The sequence below is a fragment of the Triticum aestivum genome, chromosome 2B (assembly GCF_018294505.1).
Source record: "Triticum aestivum cultivar Chinese Spring chromosome 2B, IWGSC CS RefSeq v2.1, whole genome shotgun sequence".
Taxonomy (NCBI): Eukaryota; Viridiplantae; Streptophyta; class Magnoliopsida; order Poales; family Poaceae; genus Triticum; species Triticum aestivum.
In genome coordinates this window covers 76,568,357-76,579,886 of record NC_057798.1, presented here as the reverse complement: position 1 = coordinate 76,579,886, position 11,530 = coordinate 76,568,357, and the positions used below count along the sequence as shown (strand labels likewise).

Below are 11,530 nucleotides of genomic sequence, written 5' to 3'. Positions count from 1 at the left end.
ATGGCCGGTTTAGCTAGGCCCACCGGGCATCATAGCCCACAAGTTATCTTAGGTTAATTCTTATGCAAGTTATCTTAGGTTAATTCTTATGCAAGTTATCTAGGTTATAAATATAGGCTGTAAAACTCTTTTTGGGATTAAGCAATAAAGATATTTCTATCCTATTGCCCGGCTCCAGAGGAGTCGGAAACCCTGGCCGCCTCCTGCCCTAACCGCCGCCGGCCTTCTCCTCCCTCGCGACGGCGCCGACGCGCTGGAGCTCGCGTGCTCGCCCCGGACCTCCGCTGTTCTGCCCGTATAAACTACGGAGTAGAGCCGGTAGGAACCCTAGTCCTACCAACCATGATGTTTCTTATAGGAACATCCTGCTAATGTCCATTCTCTGAATGCAAGTATACCTCTGGATTCTACTGGCGTTCGTACTGATCAGCCAGAAAGCAGTGCTCGTGGGGGAGGTCAGCACACATGCTGCTTTCTTATGTTTGTTCTGGTTCATCATGATGTTTCTTACAGGGACATCCTGCTAATGTTCATTCTCTCAATGCAGATAACCATCCTGCTAATGTTCATTCTCTGAATGCAGGTAACCCTCTGGATTCTACTGGCGTTCGTAATGACGCTTCTCGTAAGTGCATCCCTTTGGTTGTGATTGTCTAGGACTGTAGGTATCAATCTATCGAGTTCTAACATTTTGGTGGATTGATTTTCTTATGCTGGAAAATCAATGCAGAAAGTCCCTTAAACTTACAGAATGAAAGCACCGTTGACTTCAACAATGACAGCACCTTTGGCTTTGATGACATTCAATGTAGGTGCACTCCATCTAGAGCTGGTTCTTGTGTGGATTAGTTTTTTCAAATCCTAAAGTATTATATATTTATTTTCATATGCTGAGAAGTGGATGGAAATGAAGATGATCGTATTGAGGGGTTTGGCAGTGCTCAAGGTGTGTGCTGTCACCTAGCTGTGCCAATTGCCTGATTTCTGAAATTATCCAGTGGTGTATTTTTTTACTTTATTTTGTATGCATATGCTCAAAAGGTTTGCATTGTCTTAATATGACTGAACAGGAAATGTTGTGCCAAATGCCCCCAACAGCTCTGTGAATCCTGGCCAAGATAGTGTTGTTCCTGAAGGTATGTGCCGCAGGTTTTGGCAGGTAGTCTTGCCAATCTTGCCGCAAGTTAAGATGAAAAAATGATTGATTTATTTTCATATGATTGAACAGTGGAGGTGAATCCAAACAGCTCTCTGAATCGTAGCCAAGATATTGAATTTCCTGAAGGTATGTGCAGCTGTTTTTGGCAGGTAGTTTTATCAAGTTATGTTGACAATGTCATTGATTTATTTTCATTTGCTAAAAAGTGCCGACACCTAGCTATGCCATTGCCTGATTTCTGAAATCTTATCTTGCGTGTGCTATTTAATGATCTGAAATGTCTTGTATATGTTTACAGAGGGAGTATTTACTTTATTTTGTATGAATATGGCTGTTGATTATTTTATTTACTCAATTGTATTGCGTTATAATGAAGGAGAGCCTTGGCGCAGTGGTAAAGCTGCTGCCTTGTGACCATGAGGTCACGGGTTCAAGTCCTGGAAACAGCTTCTTACAGAAATGTAGGGAAAGGCTGCGTACTATAGACCCAAAGTGGTCGGACCCTTCCCCGACCCTGCGCAAGCGGGAGCTACATGCACCGGGCTGCCCTTTTTTTTAATTGTATTGCGTTATAATACGATTTGAACAGTGGATGCAGCATCTAGTCCCCTCAGCAGCCAATTGAGTGCTGGAGAACCAACTAATATTCCTCAAGGTATGTGCAGCTGCTCTGGAGTTCGCAGTTGCCCAATTCTAAATTTCTATTCAGTTGTATATTGTTTATGTGCTGAACACATGAGGTGCTGATGATGCTGATAAATTTCACCTACACCTAGATGAAGCTGATGACCACGGAGCAACTGGTACTGCAGAAGGTATGTGCAGCTGCTCTAGAGGTGGCAACTGGCAAATGCACAAGTCTAGAAATTCTATCCAATGTATGTTGTTTATATGCTGAACAGTGTGCACTAAACACATGAGCTTCGCCTACATCTAGGTGATGCTGATCCAATGCAACAAGGAGCTACAGCTGGCTCCTCCCCTGAAGCAGGCTTGAATGTGGAGTATGCTGGCTTTGAGGCTCATCACATACCAAACAGTAGTGGTAAGCTATTGAGATATTGTTGCATCTACTGTCTCTGCATTTTCTTTCTTTTTGCTTTCATCAACTGAAAGGAAGAAACAAAATAGCATTCTTATGCTAAGCTTAGGGATATGGGTAATATGTAGATTAAAAAACCCTGCTGACTATATATCCTTTCTGTTTTGTTAGTCTTTGGCGCCCAGCATGCTCTAGAAGCGAAGCTGCTGAAATTTACTAATCAACAGTATGCCTGTATGGTCATGAATGGCCAGAAGTTTGATTTACCTGATAATATTGATCGATTGCGCGGTATGACCTTTTAGACTCTTTTCTCTTTAGTTTCTATGGAAATGTGGCCATAACATGTTGTTTGCACAGTTGATCTCTGCTACAGAAATGATGGGTCAGCAGACTCTGATGTTGAAACTGGCTGGAACTCACGTGCTGCAGCTAACATCAAAGTAGGTGGTAAATTTTGTTTGCCATTATCATCACTGTTAATGTATAGAGGTTGTAAAATAGGTCTGACACATGCTACTTTTGTAGCTTGGGGAAACTGAAATCGAAGTAAAGAAATTTGTGTATGCTCATTGGGTGAAGTGGGTTTTCAAAAGGTCAGTTCTACTTTTACTCTTCAATTCCATGATAGTTTAAGAATTCTGCAGATTCTTATGTGCTGAGTTGCTGATATGTACTCCCTCCTTTCCAAAATATTTGTCTTTCTAGAGATTTCAAAGGACTACAACATCCGGATGTATAAAGACACATTTTAGAGTGTAGATTCACGCATTTTGCTCCGTATGTAGTCACTTATTGAAATCTCTAGAAAGACAAATATTTGGGAATGGAGGAAGTATGATTGTATCACCAATAGGAGTTCAAATAATGATTCATACTGTTTATAAAGTTTGTAAGACAAGAAATTGTCAACTAGTTATCCTGCTGCACCACCTCCAGTTTACGTTACGTTAATAGTGAAGCACATGCACCATGTTGCCAAAGGAATATAATTGTGAAATGCAGTACTATGCAGATGCTTCTAGATGTAATCTTAGAGCCTATTGATTGGTTGGCAGCCAATAATTGGCATTGGCAACAGTAGGCAACTCTATAACAGGTTGGCTAGCATGTTGAGTGCCAACCATTTGCTAGCCAAATGTTTTGGCATGCCAACCTGTTCAGGCCCTTGGTTCTGCTAATCTTGTTATATTGAATTATTAGATTGGAGCAGCACCCTGTATGGTCCAGTTTAACTAACACCCTGTATGGTCCAGTTTAACTAACACCCTACAAGGATGCTCTGAAACTTGCACCTTGTATGGTCCAGTTTAACTAACCAGATTTGCACCACCAGAAAAATGTAAAGGATGTAGGACTATTCATATTGTATCTTCTCTATTTAAAATTACTGGTTTTGGTTTGGGCAATTTTGTAGGCATTTTTACCTTCCACTGTGTTGTAAACTTGTTTTTGATAGGAATGAGTTTACTGGAACTAACAAATGTGTTTTTGTAGGGATGCTGATGTGATTATTCACTATCTATCTAGTGGAAGAGAGAAGAAGGCAAGCATCATTCAGGAGATAAGGAAGGAAATCGAGGAGTTGAAGAAAACTCTGGCTCTGCGGAAGGAAGAGCTGAGGAAGCTCGAGCAGGACCACTGAGATCCCGTACTGCCTATGTCGACCTGATACATGTTACTGAACTGCTTTTGGCTCGTTTTATCGTACTGCTAGTATTTTGCGACGGAGATTGTTAGTAGTAGGCTGTGAATCCTGGTATTGGAGGTGGTGGAAACGTGTTTGCAACGTTGACTGTTAGTGGTAGGCAGTGAATTCTGGAGACGGAGGTGTGTCGGCGTGTTAGCTTCGTACTGCTGTGTGGATTCATCATGGATCTGATGATATTGGCGTCATTTGCCAACAGGATTGTACAATCCTTTTACCTCGCAAAAAAAAAAGAGTCCACTCTTGTAGGTCCAAGGCCGAGAATTGAAACTGCCTAAGTAAATCTCGGTGCACTCCCAACGTTTGATGATGTCACTGCTCCGGAGGTTCTCGATTCCAATTCCATAACAATAGCAGACACCAGCCGATCTAGTTAGGAAACACAAAGTCAAGGTCGAAGTCATTGTCATTGTCATCACTCGTGCAAAATGCCATAGAGAGGAAACACAAAGTTGAGGTCGAAGTCATTGTCATTGCTCCTTCATAATCGACTCCAACTTCACAATTTTGACTTCCATCAAAGTAGTCCTCGTCGAGACCCATGTTGGGACATAGTTAATGATGTTGTCATCTGGTGTGGTTGTTCTCAATATTTTTCATTCATTCATTTCTCTCCACAACTAACCACAAGACTGAGATACAAATGTCACTTGTAAATCATCCGCCAAACAAAAAAGATTCATAAATCAATTGCATGTAATACTCACTCACAAGTCACATACAATACCTAAGAGACAATACATTGTGGTTATTTTTTGAAAGAAATACATTGTGGTTATTGTCTGATTGTTTTGACACTACCTATGATTTTAAGAGGCAAATCATTGCTTAGAGCAAACCGATCGCTGAAACACCAGTTGAACGGAGGAGGCCTACGGAGAGAGGTGGACGGAAGAGAGCCGCAACCCGAAGACACGTTTGTAAGTCAAGCGTTTTTGTACTATACTTGTACAACTTGTTTGGTTGGGGGGGAGTTGTTGATTGGAAATGAGAGTTTAAGGTAAGTGAGACTTAAAATCCTTTAATTGACTTAGGGACATGGGAATTAAGAAAGGAGGGGGAAGGGGAATTAAGAGGGCCAATTCCCTTAGATCTCTTCCCCAGGGACCCCTGGTAATTGAACTGAGGATTGGGAATTACTCCCTCTGTAAATAAATATAGAAACGTGCTCTTATATTTCTTTTCTTTACGGAGGAAGAAAAACGTTTCTTCATGAGGAATCTTTGGTTAGCTGAGCACGTACGCGAGGAAGGTATTCACCTGCCTAATCCCACCAATCAAACAGGGGCAGTTAACTCCCACTTAAAATCCCATTTCTAATTGCTTTCACATGCCAAACAGAGAAATGGGACTTAAAATCAATTTCCCATGTCTAATCCCTCGGCAAACTCCCATCTCTAAACTCTCATTCCCTCTCCCTGTTGTTACCAAACACGCTGCTATCGTTTTTGCAAGAGAAAACACACTGCCGGCAGTGAAGGGGAGCAGGCTGCCCCTGGCCACGTTGATCGGGCGCGAGCTCCGCGCCGGGGTCTGCTCTACGGCCACGCCGGTTTCGCAAAGCGCGGGGAGGACTACTTCCTCGTGAAGCCCGACTGCCCCCGCGTCCCCGGCGACCCCTCCACCGCACCGCCTTCTCCGTCTTCGCCGTACGTACTGCTCCCCTCTCTCCGCCCCGTCCTTCGTGTCTGGTTCGTCGTTGGTTTCTAGAATCTGTGATCTAATGGATCTGTGACCGCTTCGCCAGGTGTTCGACGGGCACAACAGGGTGTTGGCGGCGGTGTCCAGCAAGGAGCATCTGCTGGAACACGTGATGAGCGCGGTCCCTCCGGACATGCAACCGCTGGCTCGCGCGCTCATCGTCGGCTTTGTCAAGGCCGACAGGCCAACATCGACTTCCCCTACTGAAACTTGTCACCAAATATCACCGGCTCTGTTAACTCAGGGGAGGTGTCGGGACGACGGCTAGGCTGGTGGACGACGGCTAGGCTGGTGGTCAGAGCTGCTAACCGTGGACCACAGGCTGGAGGACAATGTCAAGCAGAGGGAGCATGTCATGGCGATCGGCCGTCTGAATCTCTTCTCTTCGGCAGGCAGGTGAATAATTTGTTTGGTGATCATTCTGATGATGCATTGTTGTGTGAACGTTTTTTTCTTAGGTCCATTTTTGGCCAGGTGGTTTGTGCCTCTCAAGATCCATTGTGCTGATTCCACATGTTAAGCAAGTTAAGGTGGTTTGGAATTACAAAAGGAATGCAGTTTGTAGCTTCTTTTGTGGAGTTTTGAAAGTTGCCACTTTCTCTTTGGTAATTTCATCTCTCAAGTGTCGGAGCGAAGGCTGACATGGGATGCATTATCCAATGAAGCAACGGCAAATTCATACTGAGCGATTGCCTGCAGTACTATTAATTCGTTTTACTGTGGGATGATAGTTTCTAATTCATCGTTTGTTTGACATACCAAAGGAAATGTCTATTCCCTGCTCCTAATTTCTAAGCACTGCTGTGTTGGCACATCTGATTTCAGCGAAAAAGATTGCTTGCTTCGAGGACAACAATGGTTCTGGTTCTCTCACAGAGACCAGCTGAGAGGAGCTGCAGTTCACAGAGATCAGACGACCATTTTATTCTTGTAGCTTTCAGCTTCAGTCCTACACACTTCCAGCTGATTATGTAGTGATCTATACCTCTGTTCTCGTATTACAACATCACATTAGTTAGGCATAGAATAGAAATGATATATTTGCAGCACGAAGTTTATGTTCAGTGTGTCCATGTTGTTAAAGAATCTAATATTACTTTCAAACTTCTACCCTAGAGATTTATTTCCTTTGGCCCAACTGGTTCTGATCATAGCAAACTACTCCCTCCGTTTCAAAATAGATGACTCAACTTTGTACTAGTTAGTACAAAGTTGAGTCATCTATTTTGGGACGGAGGGAGTACTACATAACGGTACTACAGAATTTTGTCGATGAAGCTCACATTTTTTTTTTGAAAATAAGAAGGTGGCTCACAAAAATATTGGTTCTCATCTAATGTAACAACGACATCTCTCGGTTCAACTAGGAATTATTTCATTATTGCATCTGAAGTGTTTGATTGGATAAGTTCATCTTTCTTAATGTAGCTTCAGTCATGCACCTTGATTAAGTGTGTCATTTCTGTTCGCATTTTCTTGCCTGCGCAGCAGAGTGCTGGTACACTGGAGATTTATTTTGGTGTTGTTCATGCCTTTGATTTACCGTGGTATATCTTATCTATCTGCCCGTCGCTTTGAATGATTATTGTTTATTGCATTATCTAGGGTACAAGTTTGGTTGGATAAATTCATCTTTCTTACGTTACATAAATTTGTTGGATTTTACAGTTTACATATTTCTCGTGATGCAGCCAATCGTTGTATGTCTATTTTTTTATGGATGGAGGATGGGACATGCTCTTTTCCAGGGGTTTTAAGTACAAGGAGCATGCAGTTCGCTAACATCTAACACATCTAGAGGCTGGGAAGGTATGTTTCTCTACAAAGGTCCTGAATGCTCTTCTGCAAATGATTTGCTGTCATGTATCTGTTACGTACTACTAGTATTTATTTTCTGTTTCATTATTCTTCTGTGTATACTGCATACTTATCATAGTTCTGTTCAGGGAACAATTAATAATGGGTCGCTAAGTTGTAACCGTTTGAACCTGGTGCCTTGTTGGCTTTATTAATTTAAAGCCGGACGCTTCTAGCGTCTTTGTTTAAAAAAACAATTAATAATGGGAATGGGCAATTGAAAGACCCATGGCAATAGAAAGAAATATTGCCTACTTTGCAAAAGAAAGCAAATCTAGAGAAGTCACGTGCAAGATGGTCTTGGTTATGTTATTGCGCTTTATGATACTTTACTACGCATGTCCATCTAGTACGACCGGTAAAAGTTGTTGGCAATTGCATAGCACTGCTCAAATCAAAACATCATTGAGGATTGAAAAAATTGGTGCCAGATTAATTTAGTTGTTGGGAAAAAGAAATGTTGACACGTCGCATGCCCATCTTGGATGACCAGTAGAAATTGTAGGCAATTGTGTAACACTGATGTACTCTTGATATGGGAGAACGTGGATTTTTTTAATTCTCTTTCTATCAGTTTACCACGAGATAGAGATTGGCCACCCATAAACAAAACTATTCTATGGAGATTTTTGAAACAAATCATCTGAGGCTATCGAATCAACGAGTTTATCTGCAATAAACTAACTCCACGAAAATAACATCATAGTTGTCGATGATGCAAATTTACTGCCATTGAAAGTTAGCAGAAGAAAGCTCCTAGAGGCCATGTCCTGGGCCTGGACTTTTGAACAATACTCGGTTCATCTCAAAGAACCTATTTTAGTTATGGAAAGAGATGGGTTATAGCACTGCCAATGCCGCTTTCATCAAAGGACAACATGCTAGACACACCACCACCAGAGGTAGCTCCTGCCTATTTCTCCTTTAGTTATCCTACATGATATATTAATTAGAAGCTACTCCCTCTATGCCGAAATGCAAGGCGTTTTTTTGGTTTTGCATAGGGCATAAAAACATCTTACATTTTGTTACAGACGGAGTATTTCATATTGGTTTCTTAGGATCATCTCGAGGAGCCTGATGAAGAATTATAGCAACTCCCCCAGCAAAGCACTGCTAGGTACCCACCCCCCGAAACATTTTTTTTGTGTGCATGTTCTTAGTTGGTTATTAGTCTGACTGTTGAAACTCCTACATGTAGTTCCCGGACAACAGATGATCACAAAAATGAGGTAGTTATTGTTGTTGTCAATAGACATACTAACCACCAATTCTTTTTCTCATCGCTAATACAGAGCTGTACCAAATCATAGTGAAATGCAGGTGGCCTGCTTCCCTTAAGAACAAAGAGTGATACCCAAGCTTGGGGAAGGAAACTTATAAATACCATGAAGAAAGTTAGCACCGTCTTTGTCGAATCCACGTTAAAATGTATTGTAGTTTACCACTGTTTAAAGCGGATCAAATATATTTCCAACACACTAACTGGTGTTATGTTATGAAATTATGGTTCAACCAAATGTAATTACATTTCTCATGTCAAATTATGGTACTATGCAAGATTTTCGAGTCGACGAGTTGTTCTAGGGTAGCGACTCTTGATGAGTCGTGCCTGGCCGATCGACTAGTCTCGACTAGTCGAGAGGTTGAGTCGACGACTAGTCGCGCTACTCAAAAACACTATTAAATTATGGGAGGACCATGTACAGTTGCCTTCAAATATGAATTTTACATGGCAAGATCATTGCTCTTAATACTAAACGTTATCTAGTAGTTTGAACAGAAAGACCCGGATACGGAAATGACTGTCGATTTAAATCCTCAACTTGTGTCATTTGGCGCAACGGGTCATCTACTTATAACAAAATATGTAAGAAATTTAGATGTGCAATTGGCTGTTCAAGTGATTTATAATTTGTTACGCTTGGCCTCTGGCTTTGTTATTGGGAGTTTGGGACTACTCGCGAGTAACGTCCGTGTGTGTGTTTTGTTTGATTCCTGCTGTCGGCATAGTTTCAGAACTATCTAGTATTTCTAGAATAATGAAATTCCTGTTAAAATTTAGAGGGAGAACACGAGTGGTTTTGCATAATTCTAGACTAGCTTGCATGTTCATCCTTCAGAATTTCCTGGAGCAACACAACGTAGAAATCAACAAAGATCTTGAAGAATACATAAGCTCAAAATCTGTAGAGAACAAGTGGTTTTGTATAATTTTAGAATGCTATGTCCATCTTTTAGATTTTTCTGAGGCAAACAGAAGGAAAAATGAACAGAGGGGACAACAGGGGAGAACTACGATCGAAATCTGAGCCTATAGAAAAACAAGGAGCTCCTATCTAACGCATAGTGCGGCGAGGTAGGCCCCAATTTTTTCTTTTGTTTTTTTGTTTCGTTGTTTTTTTATTGCTTCTTTAAAAATTGTTTGAGGTTTCAAAAAGGGTTTTGAATTTTTACAAAATAAAAAATGTTGACAAATCAGTAAAAAAGTTTGGGATTTTAAAAAATCTTCATGAATATAATTTTTTCACGAATTTAGAAAATGTTATCGGATTTAAAAACTGCTCATGAATTTGAAAAAATACCACGTATCTTAATTTATTTACTAATTTTAAATTTTTCACAGATTTGATTTTTTTGGGGATTTATAAAAAACATGAATTTGATTTTCTTGTGGGTAATTTAATTTTTTTCCTGGATTTAAAAAATATTCGAAAATTTGAAAAATAGGATTTATCAAACGCACGTCCGCTGCTTGTCCTATGTTGGTCCAGTCCATGAGTAGACAATCTTCACGAATATAACAAAGTTGCCTCAAGGAATTCTTGAACATTAAGGGCTTCTTTGATTCAAAGGATTCCTGCTTAAATTTTGAAGGATTCTATGTTTGATTGGTAGGATTGCAAACCATGTGCCTTTTTTAGGATTCCTTCGCATTCTATTTCATACATTTTTTCCCATCCAGGAATGCAAGAATAAGATTTTAAGGAATGCAAGAATAAAAAAAATAGGATTGTAATGCCATTTCATATTAATCCTACATGATTTTGGTTTATTTGATTGCATCATAAATAAAATATAGGATTCTTTGCAAGAGGTTTGAGTGGATGTTACAATTTCTATGGAATGCAGTACAAATGAATCTTCAGGAAAATTTCTTATAGGATTCAACCCTATGAATCAAACAACCAGCATTGAAAATTTGCTAATGATTCCAACCATCCAGAATTCCCATGAAAATCCTGTGAATCAAAGAGGCCTTGAAAGAATACTATGCATTGTATGTGCAAATCAAACATCCTCGAAATCACACAAAAATATCATTAAAATCTTATTGTATTTAAGGTGTCATGCTACTCTATTCCTATATTTTTTGGTATAGATCAAATGCCATTAAAAATGTTGAATGAGTATTTGAAAAAATGTTGAATAAGTATTAAAAATGTTGAATAAGTATTTGAAAAATATTGAACGAGTATTTAAAAAATGTTGAATGAGTATTTGAAAAAATGTTGAATAAGCATTAAAAATATTGAATAAGTATTTGAAAAATATTGAACAAGTATTTAAAAAATGTTGGATAACTATTTAAAATGTTAAATTATATTTTAAAAATGCTGAAATAGTTATTAAAATGTTGAATAAGCGTTCGGACAATGTTGAATGTGTATACAAAAAATGTCGATCAGTTATTAAAAAAATATTTTGACATATACAAAAATGTAGAGTGAAAATGAAAACAAACAGAAGAGAAAAAGGGAAAAAATGGAGAATTCTACCCGCGATGCTCCCTTTCCCCACTATTTTCGGTTTAGTGTGCGTGAGTGGGCCAGCCCGTTACAGGTGGAGTTCGCAGCAAGAGTTCATGTAGCGCTCGTGTAATGCGACAAGTAGCATAGGCGATGGTTTCAGACAGGACAATGCCGAAGGCGGTGACCCAAGGAGAGGCAAAGGGTAGACAAAAAAAAACAAAAAGAAAGGGGCAGAGGGGTGAACGAAGGAAGAAGGGTTGGACTAGGGAGAGAACGTGTGCTACCTTTTTTTTTGAGACAAAGAAAGCGCT

The 11,530-nt window shown here is 40.1% G+C and overlaps 1 protein-coding gene across 1 annotated transcript; it reads left to right on the top strand.

Moving 5' to 3' along the window:
- The first annotated feature begins 571 nt into the window (after positions 1-571).
- On the top strand, positions 572-4,047 carry LOC123040529 (uncharacterized). Its single transcript, XM_044463345.1, has 11 exons — positions 572-625; positions 731-808; positions 899-946; positions 1,071-1,136; positions 1,229-1,814; positions 1,936-1,974; positions 2,097-2,204; positions 2,373-2,492; positions 2,562-2,644; positions 2,730-2,797; positions 3,699-4,047. The coding sequence occupies exons 7-11, from the start codon at positions 2,111-2,113 to the stop codon at positions 3,844-3,846; spliced, it is 513 nt and encodes a 170-aa protein (XP_044319280.1). The 5' UTR covers positions 572-625; positions 731-808; positions 899-946; positions 1,071-1,136; positions 1,229-1,814; positions 1,936-1,974; positions 2,097-2,110; the 3' UTR covers positions 3,847-4,047.
- Positions 4,048-11,530: the final 7,483 nt, after the last annotated feature.